This window comes from Monodelphis domestica, chromosome 6 (genome assembly GCF_027887165.1).
Source record: "Monodelphis domestica isolate mMonDom1 chromosome 6, mMonDom1.pri, whole genome shotgun sequence".
NCBI classification, from domain to species: Eukaryota; Metazoa; Chordata; class Mammalia; order Didelphimorphia; family Didelphidae; genus Monodelphis; species Monodelphis domestica.
In genome coordinates, this window is record NC_077232.1 from 57,606,559 (window position 1) to 57,627,592 (window position 21,034).

Below are 21,034 nucleotides of genomic sequence, written 5' to 3' on the forward strand. Positions count from 1 at the left end.
ATGGTATATTAGCTTGAGAGACTCTTGTTTATGACTACTGATAAATCCTCTCTGAGGTGGTCACTCAACATATGAGAGAGAGACAGAGAGAGACAGAATGTGTGTGTGTGTATTTAAATATTCCACAGACCCTACTGGGAGTCCGTTGGTTATCCCTTACTCCTTGTAGTATGGCTCCACAATCTTATCTCCTTATCTACTTATATGTTCTTGATGAGAAGTACATTACTTATAAGTAATCACTGACAATTAATATAACTCCTTAAATGCACCATGCATCTTTTCCATTCTTCTGTGCATCACCCACAATTCTGTGTCTTCTAAGATTGGTACTGCATGACTCAGTCATAGGGCATCACTGAGAAAATGTTGGCATTAAAAAAAGATGGGCTTTTTGCAGGAGAAAGTAGTTTTGGAAGAGCTATAAAATTGTTCAAACATTATTTTAGCCTGACCTCTTATTTAGTTGTGGATCCAGTTTATTATTCATTTGTAATACTAGTCTAAGATTTTGCATCTATCTAATAATCATGACGATGATGATAATAATAATAAAGAATTAACTACAGGGACTGCACTTAAACTACATGTGATGATCTGTTCATTATGTGTTATTCATATCCTTTAGTAGTCTAGTATGGATGACCAGGCCAGTACTTTAGTGTTAGTGGATCTCATTAACATGGCCCTGGAGGGTTTGATGGAGTCAGAGTTCTGTGTTTTGCAAACAGGAACACTTGGAAAATATCCCCATTGAAAAGAAATCCTTGTTTTATTTATTCTATTTTGGCAAGCATATGTTTCTGTTTTATACCTTGCTTGATGATGATGGTACTCAGTAGAATACAAAGTGATCGTTGTGGCTGTATCTGTTAGAGAGACATGGATGATTTTAACATAAATGTTTAAACATCTTGTTAAAGGAAAACCTTTCATTGAGTTCTATCAAGTCAAATCTTTTTTTTTAATTGTGTTCTACCAAGTCAAATCTTTTTATTTTAATCAGCAAACAAATAGGTCTTGCAGGATCTTCTATCTTCTAACTCGCACATACAAAATGTGATTATAAATATGGAGTCTACTGTAGAAATATGTTTGTGAAAGCTGGTCTGTTCTCTTCTCATGTTTTCATCAAGTATAAACTTGATGCATAAACTGACCATTTTCATGAGGATTTTATAAAGATGAGGTAGTAGGTCTGCAAGAAGAGTTACTAATGTCTTCTTTTTCACCTATTTTTAATAACAGTACTCAATGGATCTGTTTCCTTATCAATTCCTGAGCTCCTTTGAGTGATGCAGATGGAAACCCATCCATGCCTACCACATCCTATATGACTCTTGTCCAAATTCTCCCATCAGTTTACCACAGGGGCATCACCTAAACACTACAGGCCATGCTTACTTTCTCTTGATATTGTGAGGGCACCAGTGGAGCACACCGGCTGTCCACCTGTCATCCTTTATTCTTGCCATATGATCTACCCATATTCTCTTACTATCATAATTCCTTGATGTCATCTTCTTCTCTTGTTCTTGAGGATTCCTCATTAGTTTTATGTTATAACTTCTGTACACCTACTATGCATCTCTCCATTGCCCTCTGTGCAATGTTCATTTTTAATTCTTCAGAATTAGTCATATTCTATGTTTTATCATTATATGGAAACAATGGGAAAATGTCATATTAAAAATATAGATAATTGCTTTCATGGGAAGTTTGGAATCAGTAGCAAAGCTCTGCAGTTTACCAAAAGCAAATCTAATCCATTCTCTTCCTCCAATTCAAATCTGGACCAAACTTGTTGTCTATCAGTAACGTCTACCCTAGATATACATACTGATATTAAAGTTCTACATAGTGTTCATCCTAATGCATGCTCATGTCTAGGCAGTAGACATTGTCATTACAGACCTCTTCCTATAAGTAATCCAATAATCTAGAGTTAGAGGAAATCAGCACAATGCCATATACAAAAGAGAGCATCCAAAGGACCTTACCATCCATAGAGAATGTAATGAAACCAAGAAACAGTATCATCCATACTATGTTCCTTTCTTTTGGAATATTACCCACTTTGAGATATTTTAAAAATCAAATTCAAAAAATCTTTAAAAATTTGCCATATATGTAGATAGTGAGAGTCATCTATTTTTCCAACTTTATCTTATGTCATTACCATTTTTTCAATTGGCTATTGAGGTAGTACAGTCCAAAGGTAGTGATTCTACTATCTTGTTTCATGTCCTATTTTATTATCCTCCTTCTACTCTTACCTATTAACAGTCTTGGGATGGTCTGGCTTAGTAATCTTATATCAAAGTGTCCAGTAGGCTCGTTTCTTCAACAATTTTTTCTCTATTTTGTGGGCTGATACTTCCTCATCTTGTCATTTTCCTTCATTGTAGTAAATAAGCTTTTATTCTAATCTAGTGTTGATCTTGGCTACTACATATTTTCCTAGGCATGGCATTAATTTCTTTTAAGCTATTACCAGGGTCTTTTGGCCTTCTTGTGGGTGACAAGGCTTTTGTGTCACATAAACTTATCAAAGGAATCTCATGAACTTTTTAATCTTCTTTTGTCTTCTCATTTTTCATAATCAGAAGCTTGTTTAAAAGGTCAGATTAATGCTGTTGTAATTACATGCATTATTGCTTTCTCATTTTCACTCTTTATTGTAATTTTTGTCTCAATTTGTACTTTTGCTTCTTGTCTATGACCTGATAGCTCACAAGTAGGCGATTCTCTTATATGATAACTATTAACATTTTTTCAATTGTTCAGTTATTCAGTGTTCCCTGTAGCTGATACTCACCTTGAAGGAAGTTTTCATGTTAAACAGGCAAGAAGCTTTTAAGTATATATAAACAAGCCTTTTGACTTTTTTATTTTTACCATATCATTTTCAGCTTTTCTCTTTCTGTACCCATCTTCACTCTGATGTCACCAAATATCACTGCACATATTGCACTTGATTGCAAGGATTTCTTCAAATTCTTTATAGAATGTTTCTACTTTATCTTCTGCAATATGTATGGGCTCATAAGCTCTAAGTATTTTCATGGTGGTCTATGTGCTTATGCATCCTTGTTAACATGATCAAAGAACTCACAAAATGATTCTTATTGCCTCAACGGGCATGATAAAACCAGTCCTGACAATCCTATTATTTACTTCTCTGATGAGAAATTATGAACTGTCTTTTCATTTGCTATAATTACTTTATATTTACCAATTACATTTATAGCAAGAATATTAAAGCAGATATGATTTATTTCTTGAGCATTCTACCAATACATTAGCCTTTAAATAAAAACAATATCACATTAATAACTGTGTTATATACTTAGTACCCATTTTTCTCCATTTTATGGAATCAGGGCCACTTGGAATTTTTATAGTTCATGGATCACCATTGCCTAATGACTGACTCTCTAATAATGAGCCTTTCCACATTTGGCTAAACTAGTCCTCAGACAGCATACTTCATCTGTGACTGAGACCATTTTCAAAGTCTTTCCAATTTAGCTGAACCTGACAGAGTTTTGTATTGTTCTCATGGCTTTGAGAAGGCTGGGTCACCTCAAAATATCAAGATGAGCCATGAGATTACTTTTGTGGTAGAGATTTAAGTCCTACTTTGAAAGTTGATTAATAATTAGAATCTTTCCAATTTATAACGGTTAAAATATAAGGTAAATTTCAAAACCATACCTGACCCTTTGCGATGAGATATGCTATGACAGGCATATGCTGAAATAATACTGCCAGATGGATACCACTAAATCCTTCTCCATCAATGAGTGTGGGATCTGCACCACACTGTAATAACAATATTACCATGGGCAAATGTCCTTGTCTGTAAAGGAAGACAAAAAAAATTACTGTTGAATTTTATCCTATGAAGGAAAAAAGCACATGTTACTTTAATCACCTTATATGAGTCATGAAAGATTTAAGTTAGAAACAAATACATCGGAGCAGATTACATACACATGAAAAGTTGTTTTCATTCCTGTAGACACCTAAAATGTAGGAATCAAACTCATATACAATGGATGATTTGTAAGCAGGTGATGAATCAGACGACCTGACCTAACAGTACTGCAAAAAGATATGGAGGTGGAGTTTGCCAATGCCAGCCACTCCTGGGAAATATATGCATATTGTCAATATGTGTGCTTGGTCAATACACTACTGACAGTAATTCTCAGGCTATCCTTGTAGACAGGAGAGTTAGATGAAGAACCTGTGGGCATGGAACTAATAGCTTTGGGAAGTGATTGATTGTCAAAGAACACAAGATTTGGAGTCAGATCACCTGGGTTCAAATCCCAGGACTGTTATTTGCTATCTGTGTGACCGTAAAGAAGTCATTTAACCTTTGTGGTCCTCAGTTTCCTCATGTGTAAAATGAAGTTTGGATTAGATATCTTAGTTCCCTTCAAAATCTATGATCTTATAAATCATAAGGGAAGTTTCTAATAGAATACTTCCAGGGATTTGTTTTTGGTTCTCTGCTGTTCAATATTCTAATTAATAATTAAGATTAATATGGTATGCAGGTCAAATCTGTGATTTATATGGAACAGGAAAGAAAGATAACATATTGGATGATAGAAATGGGATCCAAAAACAATTTTAATTAGATCCAATAAAATGAAATTATGATAGTTAACATTTACATAATGCTTTAAAGTTTGCGATGTGTTTTTCATACAATATCCCATTTGTTCCTCAAAGCAACCCTGTGAAGTTTCTATTTTCACCTCCATTTTATGGAAGAAAACACTGAGAATAAGAGAGCTTATATGACTTGCCCAGGTTCTCACAGCTAATAAGTTCCTGAGTCTGAATCTGAACTTAGGTTTTCCTGACTCCAAGTCCAATGTTTTAATCCAACACATCAAGCTACATTTGGTTTGAAAAAATCAACAATATAAGTTCAGGATGAAGAAAGCAAAGCTAAAAAGTAATTCATGTAAAGAAGAGCTGGGAATTTAAATAGTCAGTCAGATCAATGGAGTCAAGACTATATCACAGGGTCCAAAAAGACTACTCTATTATGCTATATTATAAGCCTGGGAATCATGGGTAATTCTAGTCCTATTCCTTCCATAGTACTGTGTTTAGTTCCAGGCACCACATTTTAAGAAAAGCATAAGTAAGTTAGGTATAGCCAGGAGAGCAATCAAGACTTCAAAGGACCTGGAAATTGTGCCCTTTTATATGTGTTGAAAGAAGTAAGCATATTTAAACCAAAGAAGCAACTTCAGAGCTGTCTTTAAAATATTTAAATGGCTGTCATGTGAAAGTTTAATTAAAATTGCCTTTTCTGACACCAGAGGGCAGAAGTAAGACTAACAGGTAGAAGCTTTGGAGAGAATTTAGTTTGATATTCAGAAAAATTTGGAACTGTCCAAAAGCATAAGGCAGTGAGTCTCCCATCTGTGGCTACCTTGAAGTGGAGGATGGGAAGATGGGAGAGATTCACATTTGGATATCAATGATACTAGATGATCTGAGTTCCCTTCCAACTCTGAAGATCTGTGATTCTAAGATTTTAATAGTTAACATGCTGACATCTGATGTTACAGGAAAACAATTTATGCCAAATATAACTTTGACATTTCTTATACTTCATTTAGGCTTTTTATAGCATTGACAAGACAGATGTTTAAATTCAAGAGACAGCAACATTGTAAGGTATATTATTTTTCAAGAATATGTGAGCATATTTTATCAGCTTAGGTTATCTTTCTAATAAGTATTTGCCTGGGAACCATGAAAAAGTTACTAACAATTCTATTTTCTGTCTCAGTCTCCCAGGCAACTTCTTTCTATTTCAAGCTTGGAGAATCATTAAAGTGGGCTTATTTTGTAAGAAATGGAAAGATGCTAAACAAGTAGGTAGTTGTAATGCTGGTGTTCTTCATTGGTTTAGAAGCCAGTAATTTCCATGGCTTAAGTCAGCATATGGTCAATATTTTCTTCAAAAGTTGCCATAGACAAAAAATTCATTACCCTATAACCAATCTACTCTTGAACTCATTGAACTTAGTCCTAATTCTTGAGGGACAGATATAAAGTCTCTTCTCCTCATATTCATACTCAAAGCCTTTTAAATATGGAAAGACCTATCAGAACTTGGGCTCTGCTGACAGGGTTTTCATGAACCTGGGATCATTTGCATGCCACAGTGAGGCAAACACCCAAGAAGGACTTCTGGAGAAGATCTGTTAACATAACAAGAGTTGAAAAATAACACTGTTGAACTGTGGCCCCCACACATGATGAACTAGATGGCCTAATAGCACTTCAGAAAGGTGGAGCTGGTGTTTATGAAGGCTAGCCACCCTTATGAATATATTTATATTGATCTAACTCATTTATCTAACCCAATGTTTTCAAATTAGCAATGAAGTGGTAAAAGGGAACTTTGACAGGAAGCCACTAAAAAGTAACTTTTAAATTATAGACCTGCACTGGGTGGATACCAGAGGCTCTGGTATCTTTGGGGGTCTATCTGTTCCTTAAACAATGTCAACACAGCTAAGCCATTTGGGATAAATATACTTAAAGTCTGATTTGTGGATCACAAAGTGTCTTTTAATTCACAGATGAAGGTTTCCAAATGGACACACATTGTGTGAGGACAATAGTACAGAAATGGCAGTTCTCTATGTAATTAACTATAAGGGCAGAAACTGGACAAGGATTTCCTTGCTATAGGGTACTCACTGATGAGAAAACTCCCTTTACCAGTTCAGGGTCAGGCCCTTATCTCCAACTTAAGAGCCTTATAAAATTATTTAGGGAGAGGAAGAGAGTGCTAATAGGTAATACTTAAACTTCGCTCTCGGTGGAACCAATTCTAAGAGGGAAGAGCATCTAGATCCACTGAGGTATAGAATTCTATCTTACCCTACAGGGAAGTTGAAAGGGAAAAACCAAGGCAGGGGTGAGTGGGGCAGGGATTACCAAAAGGGAGGGAAAGAGAGGAGGGAGGGAATTTAATATACACTATAAAGAAAAATAAGAGGGGAATAAGAAGGGAGAGGGTGGGAAGGGAAATGAAATAAGGGTGAAGATTAGGGGGACTGATTAAAAGCAAAACACTGGTATAGAAGAAAATAGTGAAAGAAGAAAGGGCAGGACTAGGAGAGGAAATAAAAATGATGGGGAATACATCGATGGTAATGATAACTCTGAATGTGAATGGCATGAACTCACCCATAAAACAGAAGCAAATAGCAGAGTGGATTAGAAACCAAAATCCTACCATATGTTGTCTACAAGAAACACACATGAGGCAGGTAGAAACACACAAGGTAAAGGTAAGAGAATGGAGCCAAATCTATTGGGCATCAACTGAGAAAAAGAAGGCAGGAGTCACAATCATAATATCTGACAAAGCCAAAGCAAAAATAGATCTAGTTAAAAGAGATAGGGAAGGTAATTACATCCTGATAAAAGGCAGTATAGCCAATGAGGAAATATAAGTTTTCAACATTTATGCACCAAATGGTATAGTATCCAAATTTCTAAAGGAGAAACTAGTGGAGCTCAAGGAAGAAATAGATAGGAAAATTATACTAGTGGGAGACCTAAACCTTCCTCTATCAGATCTAGATAATCAAACCAAAACATAAAGAAGAAAGAGGTAAGAGATATCAATGAAATCTTGGAAAAATTAAAGTTAAGTGTGATAGAGGCTGGCACTAGAGAAAAAGTGCCAGAGTGAAGAGTATGTGAAATTGATCACCTCGACGGGGGAGGGGCCCTAGGAGGGGAATCCTGAGGAGAGAAGACTCTGGCTAGGAAAACAGTGAGTGATCTCTCGGTCTTGAGTCGTTGAAGAGAGAATGTAGATAAAGACTTTCTCCTGAGGGTTACTCATTTTTCCTGCTGGTGACTAGAAATCCTTCCCCCCAACACTTCCCAATTGAAGGGACTTTCTGAAGAGAAACCTAAGCAGACTTTACCTCAGCTCCTCTTGCCCAGGGGTGAGTCAACCTGATTTTCTCTCTTCGACCTCTCAAGACTGAGAGACCACTCACTGCTTTCCCAGCCAGAGTCTTCTCTCCTAAGGATTCCCCTCCTGGGGCCCCTCCCCCATCGAGGTGATCAAATTCCACATGCTCTTCACTCTGGCACTTTTTCTCTAATGCTAGCCTCTATCACAATAGATATGTGGAAAAATAAATAGGGACAAAAAGGAATACACCTTCTTTTCAGCAGCACATGGCACATTGACAAAGACTGACCATTTACTGGGGCATAAAAACATTGAAAACAAATGCAAAAAAAGAATAAATAATAAATGCAGACTTTTCAGATCAAAATATAATAAAAATAATTAGTAAGGATACATGGAAAGGCAAATCAAAAATTAATTGGAAATTAAATAATATGATTCTCCAAAACTGGTTGGTTAAAGAACAAATCATAGAAACAATTGATAATTTTATTGAAGAGAATGACAATGAGGAGACACCATATCAAAATCTATGGGATCCAGCCAAAGCAATAATTAGGAGAAAATTTATATCCCTGAGTGCATATATTAACAAATCAAAAGTGGGAAGAAGTCGATGAATTAGGCATGCAAATTAAAAAATTAGAAAGAAAACAAATTTAAAATCTCCAGATATAAACTAAATTGAAAATCCTAAAAATTAAAGGAAAAATTAATAAGATTGAAAATAAAAGAACTATTGAATTAATAAATGAGACTAGAAGCTAGTACTTTGGAAAAAATAAATAAAATAAAGTACTGGTTAATCTAATTAAAAAAGAAGGAAGAACACCAAATTAACAGTATCAAAGATAAAAGGGAGACCTCACCTCTAATGATGAGGAAATGAAGGCAATTATTAAGACCTATTTTGCCCAATTACGTGGCAACAAATATGGCAATCTAGGTGATATGGATGAATATTTACAAAAATATAAACGGCCTAGATTAACAGAAGAGGAAATAGAATACTTGAATAATCCTATATCAGAAATCAAAATTGAACAAGCCATCAAAGAACTCCCTAAGAAAAATTCCACAAGGCCAGATGGATTCACAAGTGAATTCTATCAGAAATTTAAAGAACAACTAATCCCAACCCAATACAACTATTTGACAAAATAAGCAAAGAAGGAGTTCTACCAAATTCCTTTTATGACACAAATATGGTACTGATTCCAAAGCCAGGAAGACCAAAAACAGAGAAAGAAAACTACAGATCAATCTCCTTAATGAACTTAGATGCAAAAATCTTAAATAGAATACTAGCAAAAAGACTCCAGCAAGTGATCACAGAGGTTATTCACTATGATCAGGTGGGCTTTATACCAAGAATGCAAAGACGGTTTCAACAACCAAACCAACATAAATCACATGATTATCTCAATATATGCAGAAAAAGCCTTTGACAAAATACAATACTCATTCCTATTGAAAAAACTAGAAAGTATAGCAATAGAAGGGTCTTTCCTAAAATTAAGAAACAGTATATATTTAAAACCATCAGCAAACATCATCTGCACTGGGGATAAATTAGAAGCCTTCCCAATAAAATTAGGAGTGAAGCAAGGAGGCCCATTATTGCCTCTATTATTTAATATTGTACTAGAAACACTAGCAAGTAGCAATTAGAGAAGAAAAAGAAATTAAAACAGGCAATAAACTATCACTCTTTGTAGATATGATGGTCTACTTAAGGAATCCTAGAGAATCAACTAAAAAGCTAGTGGAAATAACAACTTCAGAAAAGTTGCAGGATACAAAATAAACCCACATAAATCATCATCATTTCTACATAAATTCAGCAGCAGAAGTTAGAAAGGGAAATTCCATATAAAATCACACTAGACAATATAAAATATTTAGGAATCTTTAAGACAAACCCAAGAATTAAATGAATACACCTACAAATCATTTTCCACACAATTAAAACTAGATCTAATCAATTAGAAAAACGTTAATTGTTCATGGGTAGGACAAGCTAACATAATAAAAATGAAAATCCTACCCAAATTAATTTACTTATTCAGTGCCATATCAAGCTACCAAGAAACTGTTTTACTGAATTAGGAAAAATTATAACAAAGTTCATTTGGAAGAACAAAAAGATCAAGAATATCAAGGGAAATAATGAGAAAAAAATGTGAAGGATGAGGCCTAGCAGTACCAGATCTTAAACTGTACTATAAAGTAGCAGTCATCAAAACAATATGGTACTAAGAGATGGAAGGGACAATCAATGGAATAGACTTGGCGTAAATGACCTCAGCAAGATAGTGTATGATAAAGCCAAAGATCCCCACTTTGGGGACAAAAACCTACCATTTGACAAAAACTTCTGGGAAAATTGGAAAACAGTATGGGAGAGATTTGGTTTAGATCAACATCTCACACCCTACACCAAGATAAATTCAGAATGAGTGAATGACTTAAATATAAAGAAACTATAAATAAATTAGGTGAACATAGAATAGTATACCTGTCAGATCTATGGGGAAGGGAAAATTTTAAGACCAAGGAAGGGATAGAGAATATTACAAAATGTAAAATGAATAATTTTTATTACATTAAATTAAAAGGTTTTGTACAAATAAAACCAATACAACCAAAATTAGAAGGGAAGCAGCAAATTGGGGAAAAAATCTTTATAACAAAAACCTCTAACAAAGGTCTAATTATTCAAACTTATAAAGAGCTAAATCAATTGTACAAAAAATCAAGCCATTCCCCATTTGACAAAGGGGCAAAGGATATGAATATACAATTTTTGGACAAAGAAATCAAAACTATTAATAAACACATGAAAAAATGTTCTAAATCTCTTATAATTGGAGAAATGAAAATCAAAACAACTCTAAGGTACCATCTCACAACCTAGCAGATTGGCTAATATGACAGCAAAGGAAAATAATAAATGTTGGAGGGGATGTGGCAAAATTGGGACACTAATGCATTGCTGGTGGAATTGTGAATTGATCCAACCATTCTGGAAGTCAAATTGGAACTATGCCCAAAGGGCTTTAAAAGGCTGCCTGCCCTTTGATCCAGCCATAGTACTGCTGGGTTTGTACCCCAGAGTTAATAAGGAAAAAGACTTGTACAAGAATATTCATAGCTGTGCTCTTTGTGGTGGCAAAAAACTGAAAATGAGGGGATGTCCTCTGTCTGATTGGGGAATGGCTAAATAAATTGTGGTATCTGTTGGTGATGGAATACTATTGTGCTCAAAGGAATAATCAACTGGAGGGATTCCAAGTAAATTGTAATGACCTCCAGGAAGTGATGCAGAGTGAAAGGAGCAGAACCAGGAGAACATTGTACACAGAGATGGATACACTGTGGCACAATCAAATGTAATGAACTTTTCTACTACCAGCAATACAATGATCCAGGCCAATTCTGAGGGACTTATGAAAAAGCACACTATCCATGTCCAGAGAAGAAAAACAACTGCTTGATCACATGGTTCGATAGGAACATAATTGAGGATGCAGACTCTAAACGATCACTCTATTGTAAATATAATATGGAAATGGGTCTTAATCAATGACACATGTAAAAAAACCAGTGGAATTGCTTGCTGGCTGCGGGAGGGGGTAGGGAGGAGATTGAAAGAATGTGAATCGTAACCATGGGAAAATATTCTAAATTAATTAAATAAACTTAATTTTAAAAAAAGGAAAATTATTTAGGGCACTAAGAATAAAAATGTTTGCCCAGGGTGACACAATGTTTATTGGAGGAAAGAATTGAGCCCAGATCTTCCTGGCTCTGGGGCTAGCCCTCTATGTACCACATTTTCTGCTGCCTCTCATGATTCATTATTCAAAACATTTGTGGGAACAAAGTTGAGTGATATGTATTTTGAGTCTTACAGTCCTAACTGAACCCTTCATTGTAACAGAAGAACAGAGGAACCAATAAAAAATTTAGGATAACCTGAAAAAAACATCATTAAAACTGCTCATAATATTTAGAAGATAAGACATGTAGCCTGAACAACTGTTTCTGAGATAGTGTGGTTAAGTGGAACATGGATTCAAATGTCTGTCTGTCAAATGTCAGTGATAATCCTGACTCAGTGGGTGACCCATTTCCTGAGCCTAAGTGTAGTCAATTATAAGATAGAGATAATATTTGCACTTAACTCACAATTTTGTTATGAGCAAAGAGCCTGCAAATGTTAAAAAACAACATAAACGGAAGCTCACCGTTAGAAAACTCTCACCTGATAGCCCAATGAAGAGGGGTGGAATTTAAGTCTCCACCCAACTGATCTACAACAGCACCCTTTGAAATATAAAACCTGTGTAGGAAAATTCAAATCCATTAAAATTCAGAATTCATATAAAGAAATATGCTAATTAGAGTTGCAATAAGTGTTGACAAAGATAATATTTGCTAAAAGAAAATACATTTTCAGCTCTATTGAACTTGGGGAAAAAAATCTTCCTAGAGCCTTGTGTCTATTCTGGTCAAATATTCTTGGCTAGTAACTAATGGCTCTGGTTATAATTAATTTTCAGTTATAACTTCAGTTACACATTTGATTCCTGTTCTCTGCATATTCTCACTATCCAAATCAACCTTGATATGCTTCATCCCTAAAACATTTTATTATATGTATTACCATTACACATGATGCAGTCTTAACATGATAAGAGAAAAAATAGATCATATCAATTTTAATAATGGATTTGATTTCTCATCAGTGCTATTATCAAAGTTGAAAAATCAGAAAAGTTTGAATACTGCTCTCATCTTTTCTGAGGCAGTTGTGAAAACTTCTTAAAATAAGATAAAATATATCTTTTTGAAATAGATTTGATGCTTTGGGTAACAGTTTATTAAAGAAGACTTTTTTATGTGGCCCAAGGAAACAAGAGACATTACTCTGTTCTTACATCTCACATTTATGATAATATGCAATGAAGATTTATTAAGCATCCATTATGCACCAGGCACTGTGAAAGGTAATAGGGAAAATGAAAAAATCTTTGTCCTCAGGAGTTTGCATTCTATTGAGTGCAGGTAGCATGGATGCAGAAAAGTAATCACAAACTATATATGAAAAAAATACAAAGTAATGATGGAGCAGTGAGGGTACTAGCAAATACAGAGATCAGGACAGGCCTCTTTTAATAAAAGAGTTAGTAGGTAAGCAGAGATTTGAAAGAAGCTAAGGCTTTTATAAAGCAGAAATGAGGAGGGAGCTAATTCCAGACATGAGTTTGTGCAGAGTCATACAAGTGGGAGATAGGTGGAATGTTGTGTACAGAACAGAAAGCAGATGAGTTTAGTGGTGATTAGAGTGCATAAAGGAGAGTAATGTTCAGTAAACCTAGAATCTGGCAGGAATAAGATTATGAAGGGCTTAAAATGCCAGCCAATTCCAATGGAGGAATTTGTCTTTTACTCTAGGGATGAGAGAATCCCTGGGATAAATTTGACTTTCTCAAGCTTGGGAGAGATAGTCAGATCTAAAACTTTAGAATACAAACCATGTGGAAAATGGTTTAGAGAGGGAAAAGACTAGAAATGAATAGAGTAGTAAACTTACAATTGTAATAATCTAATGAGATGTGATAAAGAAATGAAGTAGAGTAAATGTGTGAATACAAAGAAAGAGAAGGTAATAAGAGATATTACACTGGTACAACTGACAAAATTTGTCAACTATTTGGATATCAAGGGTGAAAGTGAGAAAGGCATCAACAAGGACCCTTTTTGTGACCAGAAGGATTATGGTACCTTCAACAGAAAAAAGTACTATTAGGAAAAGGGGATGTTACAATTGCAAAGATAATAAATTCTGCTACGGACATGTTGACATCTATTTAGACAGGTCCAACACATAGTTAATGATGTGGGAAGGAGATGGGAGAGGAAGGAAGAATCCAAGAGTGGGCCCATGGGTACATCAAGTACAGTAAGTGGAGCATGGATGATGATCCAGCAAAAGCAAATGAAAAGATGTAGGGCACATATGAAGAAAACCAGGAGACAGTAATGGTATGAGAACTCAAGAAGAAGAAAGTGGCTGGCAGCATCACATGTTGCAGAGGTCAAGAAGAATGAAGAATGAGAAAAGACTACTAAATTGTTCATTAAGAGATAGTCCAAAAAAGCACAATGAGTCATTTCCAGATACTTATTTAAGAGTGCACTGTGTATGTGATGAAAATAATACAATTTTTTTCTATAATTACCTAACTTGTAAAAAAAGATTATGACCCTAAGTGAAAACTTATTCTATCTAAACTTATGCTAGTAAATGACAGAATGGTAGAATATGTACATTATAGAAATAAAAAGGATCATGGGTAAGTAGCAGTGTAATAAAAACAGAATTTAAAATTTTTATTAAAAGTTCAGTTAAAAATTCTCTCAACCATCTTCTGATAATGCCTCCCAAATGTAAAATGTTGTAAGATCACAATTAAACTATATTCAAGTTATCAGTTTTCATAAAAGGCAGTTGTTTTTCCTTCTTGAAAGACTTTACACTTTTGGTACTCACATTTTGTATTTATGTTCACACTAATGTGATTAACAGGTTGTCAAAATTCACATTCTCAGCAAATGATGATAAAGAATTTCTGAGGCCCAAAGTCATGGGTCATCATTTATACTTATGCTTCAAATAAGAGAAAATTCACACAAGGAAAGCAAGAAAGGGAAAAGGGAAATAATCTTTAACAAAGAAACAGAGACATTTATGAAACATAATTGCCCAGTCTTACTTTACAAGATCCAGTCTGTTATTTATAGCAGCCCAGTGTAAAAGAGATACATTTTCTTTGTCTGGTTGTCTGACGTCATATCCAGCTTCTATCAACTCCTTACATCTCTCGAAAATCCCATATCTAAAACAAGGAAATATTCACATCTATGTCACTGGACATCACTTAAAAGCATTTCAAACACTAAAATGTGACCTCTAAAGAGGTTTATATTCTTAGTAGTCTATCTTGAAGCTGAATAATGTTGCAATTAGAAATCAAGGTGAGATGACAAGTTTGAAGATCTTGGAAATTTCAAGTAGAGAGCAGAATAACAATTATTGGTTTTGTTATACTAGGTTCTTTGCATTTGATTTAGTCTAGAAGACCACCGAGATTCCTTCTAATTCTCAAATTCTATGATTCTGTGATATTTTTGCTTAAGTCTTTGCTCTTTTGAACCATTCTGGAGATTGTTTTGTTATTGTCACATTAGTGGCTTTTCTAAATTTATTGTAATATCATCATCTTTTTCAGTAGATTTTTACTCAATTTTCTTTGTAACCAAGTATACTGCAGTTCTCTTCTTTAAATGTTTATTTCTCTTCCTCAATCAACCTTTACCTGTCTTTATAAATTAGTTGCTGATTCTTCTATGGAATCCTTACTTTAAGTATGTTTCCTATTGCCAATTCTTTCCTTCTGATGGTCCAAGGCTATTGAGTCCTGACAGCAACCAGCTGGGCAATGTTGCAGGAATACTCTAATAGGCCACTATAATTGAGCCGATTCTCTAATTTTCCCAGATCTATTGGTTCTATGTCTAGGTTCTATATTCATTTCACTCATTTTCAATTTTTGGTCTGTCCCAGAAGAGTTTTTGTGATAATCACCTTCATCAATTTACTTGTTTATTTTGTTTTTCCTTATGTTTCCTTTAGAATTTTAATTCACTTCTGTAAAGAAATGCACTTGTACTTTGAATGATAGCACAATTGACAATGAACTTTTGAAGTACTGACATTTCCAATATGTTGATTGTCCCATAAATTAACACTAAATGCATCTTCAAATTTTTTTGTTAAATCGATCAGCAAGTATTTATTAATTACTTACTGTGTACAAAGGGGCAGCTAAGTGGCTCCGAGGATAAAGTGCTAGGGCTAGAGTCAAGAAGAGTTGAATTCAATTCAAGCTCAGACATTTACTAGTTATGTGACGTTGAGCAAGTCATTTAACCTCTGTGTGCCTAAATATACTGAATAAGGAAATGGCAAACCACTCCAGGACCTTTGCCAAGAAAACTTTGCAGCCAATACTGGTGTGCTATTGTCCACAGAGTCACAAAGAGTCAAACAAGACTGAACAACAACAAATGTGCAAAAGTTTTTGTTAGTACAATTAGGACCATCTTCATTAAGGTTCAGGTCACTTTAATAAAGGTTGGATAAATATCCAAATAAATGAATTCCCAAATGTTAAAGGTTCTTTTTTGTTTTAAATGCAGGCTTCTTTTATATTTTCCTGAATGTTATTGTTATCCTTTGCTAAAGTAGCAAAACAACATTAGGAACAGCATATACAGTAGCACAACACTAAAAATTAACTCAAGAATAGTGACTGTAGAGGACTTACTGAGTAGCTTTCACAATGTCGCAGTTACTAGAGTCCTCTATAAGAGGCAAAACTTCTTTTTCCTTTGTTGGTTCTCTGTTTTCCTGTGCAGAGATGTTTCGATGACCAAGCCCTGGAGACCAATGGGAGCCATGACTGTGATTCCTACACTGAAGATTTACAATGCAAAGGGTTATAAAATCATCGATCACATGTGTAATCCATTGAGCAAACATATATTCTTACAGATATTCATATTAATTAATAATTCATTTTGATGTCAAGCATTTTTCAGAGAATGTATACTTCATATTTCTTAACAGCCAACAATCTCTAATGCTTGGCACACAATAAGTGCTTAATATACTTTTTTGTTCATTACTGTAAAATCACACAAGTTGCATATAAACATCACAAAAGGATGCTATTGGACTGAATTAAGAAATCTTTAGGGATAGCCTTTTTTTTAGATTTATTAAACTAAATACAAGTTTCTAACCTGAATGCTTTTGGAAGAAATATTACAAAGGGTTCTAATTATATGGAATGGCTAACTTAATCATTGTTTTAAAAAGGCAATTCAAGACAATTTTTCCTAATCCAGTTTATACATTATCCATGCCTTTTGACATACTTTTCTGCTATGTTACTTTTAGGTTCACTGAGAGGATAGAATAGGGGAAAGATAATGAATAAATAATCAAATCTGTTTAATTTTTGCTACTAGTCAATAGTTCTATTAGAATAGCCAGTGGGAATAATGACCAGTAGGAAATTGTGTTTCGCATGATAATCAAAACAAAACAAAAAAAAAAAAAGAATAGCTAGTGGGAGAGAAAATTGGGGCTAGGGACTTAAATGTGGCTTTTTAAGTCACATTGTCTGAATGTGCAAATGTCCCAAATAAGAGTTGATCAAAATTCCCTGAAGAAAGTGAAAATTATGCAGCAAATGAGCCCCCTTTATTGGTTAGGCAAAGAAGCCTAGCATTTGGTGTGCCTTAGTGCTTCTTTCTGCCAAGTATGGTATCTAAATCTGTACATGTAAATAAAATCTATATACTAACTTACTGGGGAGGTTGCCGGAGGGATGGGGGTGGAAAGAAAGGATTTCATTGGATCTAAAAATATTACTCTATTCATGGTACTGATTCTCTGGGCCTTTAATTTATATCAAAGAAACTCTCAATAGCATCACCAATAAAATATCCAGAGATTTCCTTTGGGTCTGGGTTTAAAGTCTGAAGGTTCCTAGACTTAGGCTCTCAAGTTTTATCACATACAACTGACATTACATTTCTTTTAAACCTATACCCTCTTAGAATCAATATTAAGTATCAGTTCTAAGACAGAAGAGCATGAAGGGCTAGACAATTGGGGTTAAGTGATTTACTCAGGATTTCACAGCTAGGAGGTATATTGAGGCCAAATGTGAACCCAGACCCTCCCATCTCCAGTCCTGGTACTCTATTCACTAAAGCCAACTAGCTTAACTTTTTATATGCCAACTTAACTGGCATAACTTTTTAATGATAAGGCTGGTTAATCTTAAAGTCAACTGAATATCTTTAAGATAACTGGGAACCATTCTAACAGACCTTGAGAATCACAAAGTTGTTACCTGAGATCATCATTTCTCCTCCTACCTCTATATATTTATACAAACTGTTCCCCATCTCTAGAATATTCTCCCCCCTTAATGTCTGTGTTTAGGATTTTTTTCTAGGTTCATGGCAAGTGCCATTTCTTCCACTTGGCCTTCCCTCCTCATCCCTCTATGATCACTTTGTGAGTTCTCTTCTGAAATCTATTACCCCTTCCTTTGCACCATGCTTATTAGCAAACACCATTTTTCTTCCTGTCCCATCTCCAGCCCCCAAATATAAATTCATGTTTGGTTATTAGGTTCTGTATCTCCAAACAAGGTGCAAGGAATAAGAGGGCTGGGCATGGTAGTTGGAAGATCTTAGGTAAAATCTGTCTTTAGACCTTCCCCAGGCAAGCGTTTAACATCTATTTGCCTCAGTTTCCTAAAGTGCAAAATAGAGATAATAACAGTACCTATCTCCTGAGCCTGTTGTTGAGATCAAATGAGATAATATTTGTAAAGTCCTTAGCACAGCCCCCCTTATTTCTTTTCTTCCTTCCCAGAGTTTCTTGCATAGAGATTTTAAAGAAATATTTGTTCAAATCATAATAAATTTAGACAGCAAGGAAGATAGTGATTAAAATTAAATTGTAAGAATTTGTTGTGAGAATCAAATAAGATATGTAAGGCAATATATAAATATTAGCTGCTGTTACTATTTATAATCACAGATAAATGGAAGCAAGTGGACAGAAGAACTATATCTAGAAGGAACTGAGCCATTCATTAAACATGGGAGAAAAAAAGAAAATATGAATAAGAATGATAAAGGAAAAAAGGGAACAGGCATGTATTCGGAGCCTACTATGTGGCAGGTACTATGCTAAGTGCTTTACAAATATTATCTCATTTAATCTTCACAACCACAATGGGAGGTAAGAGCTACTATGATCCCCATTTTACAGTCTAAAGGAACTGAGGCTGAAAGAGGTTAAGGGATATATGCTGAGGTTTGGAATTATGATTAGGTTAAGTGTTTGAGGACAATCTGAACTCAGGTCTTCTTGACTGCAGGTCCAGTCCCTTGTGCTACTTAACTACCTTAAAAAGACAAAGAGAGTGTTCTAAATCTCTTATAATCAGAGTGATGCAAATCAAAACAACTCTGAGGTATCACCTCACACCTAGCAGATTGGCTAACATAACAGCTATGGAAAGTAATGAATGCTGGAGGTGATGTGGCAAAGTAGGGACATTAATTCATTGCTGGTGGAGTTGTGAACTGATCCAACCATTCTGGAGGGCAATTTGGAACTATGCCCAAAGGGTGATAAAAGACTGTCTGCCCTTTGATCCAGCCATAGCACTGCTGGGTTTGTACCCCAACGAAATAATAAGGAAAAAGACTTGTACAAGAATATTCATAGCTGCGCTCTTTGTGGTAGCCAAAAATTGGAAAACGAGGGAATGCCCATCAATTGGGGAATGGATGAACAAACTGTGGTATCTGTTGGTGATGGAATACTATTGTGCAAAAAGGAATAATAAAGTGGAGGAATTCCATGGAGACTGGAACAACCTCCAGGAAGTGATGTAGAGCGAAAGGAGCAGAACCAGGAGAACATTGTTCACAGAGACTAATACACTGTGGTATAATCGAACGTAATGAACTTCTCCATTAGTGTCAATGCAATGTCCCTGAACAATCTGCAGGGATCTAGGAGAAAAACACTATCCACAAGCAGAGGACAAACTGTGGGAGTAAAAACACCGATGAAAACTAACTGCTTGACTACAGTGGTTGAGGGGACATGTCTGAAGAGAAACTCTAAATGAACACTCTAATGCAAATACTAACAACATGGCAATGGGTTCGAATCAAGAACACATGTGATACCCAGTGGAATCACGCATCAGCTATGGGGGGTGGAGAAGGAAAAGAAAATGATCTTTGTCTCTAGTGAATAATGCTTGGAAATTATCAAATAAAATATTATTTAAAAATAAAAAAGACAAAGAAATATATGTCAGACATTGAACAAAGTCTAAAATACAGAAATTCCAAGTATTTTATGGATTCATATTTGTTCTTCTTCACCATACTTTAGTATGTTACAAATTAATATTTTAGTCTGATTTGAGAAGTAGAATTTGATGATGATCATATGGTGTTTTATTGTCAAATTAACTCCAAGGCAAAGTATTCATTAAATCACTCCTTCAGCAAGAACTTGCCGAGTACCAATTTTGTATAAAGAATCATGCTAGGCAGGGGCTGAAGAAGATATAAAAAGAATTGTAAGGCATGTTCCTCCTCTCTAGGATCTAACAATGTGCCTGGGTAGATAGGTTATTTGCACATAAAACAATTAAATATTAATGAAAGGCAGTATACTATGATTAACTGTTCAAATGAATGGTATAGACAAGGAGTGTTATAGGGAGTTTGCAAAGGGGGAGCTGAGGACAATCACATTCTTTGGTACTCCTAAAATGTTCACATCTCTGACTTTTACCCTAATCTCTCTGTCTCTCTCAAGTCTATGGATTTCTTCCAAGTTTCACAGTTGTTTTTTCTCACAGACATCCCCAAATCTGATCCTATTATTCCAGTTGCCTTTTAAAACCAGCATATCAGAATCAAAACTTAGCATCTGTTCCTGAAAACTAACTTGTCCTGATTTTATTATTTCTGTTAGTGATTCACTTAATCCTGCCACAAACCTTTACTGACTGCTACCATGTGCCAGGAAATGTTCTGGGCACTGGGAATAGAGACAAAAAGAGTTTCTGTCTTCCAAGCATTTATATTCTATGACAAGAAACAGCATGTATACATATAAATAAATACAAACTATTTACAATGCAATTGGGAGGGGATAATAATTAATAATAATGTGGGAAGGATGTGGAAAGATTCTGTATAGGAGATGGCACTTGAGTTCACCTTTGAAAGCAGGCAGGAGTCCTACGAGGCCAAGGTGAAGAAGCAAAACAATATAAATATTGTGCATGGCTTCAAAAAGGTATTCAAAAAGGAATATTGTGTACAAAGGAGAACATGCAGGTGTGTCTGGCTGAACTGCAGGGT

General features: G+C 35.1%; 1 protein-coding gene across 2 annotated transcripts in view; it reads right to left on the reverse strand.

The window, feature by feature from the left end:
- The window catches only part of ZDHHC13 (zinc finger DHHC-type palmitoyltransferase 13), a 60,606-nt gene that overhangs the window by 32,076 nt on the left and 7,496 nt on the right, over positions 1-21,034 (reverse strand). Inside the window, exons 2-5 of one of the 2 annotated variants that reach the window (XM_056802033.1) lie at positions 16,378-16,526; positions 14,764-14,886; positions 12,249-12,326; positions 3,718-3,862 (exon numbers count right to left, since the gene is read on the reverse strand). In XM_056802033.1, the coding sequence (XP_056658011.1) occupies positions 3,718-3,862; positions 12,249-12,326; positions 14,764-14,886; positions 16,378-16,526 (495 nt within the window). The remainder of the gene's footprint in view (positions 1-3,717; positions 3,863-12,248; positions 12,327-14,763; positions 14,887-16,377; positions 16,527-21,034) is intronic. The other variant, XM_056802034.1, reaches the window with a different exon arrangement.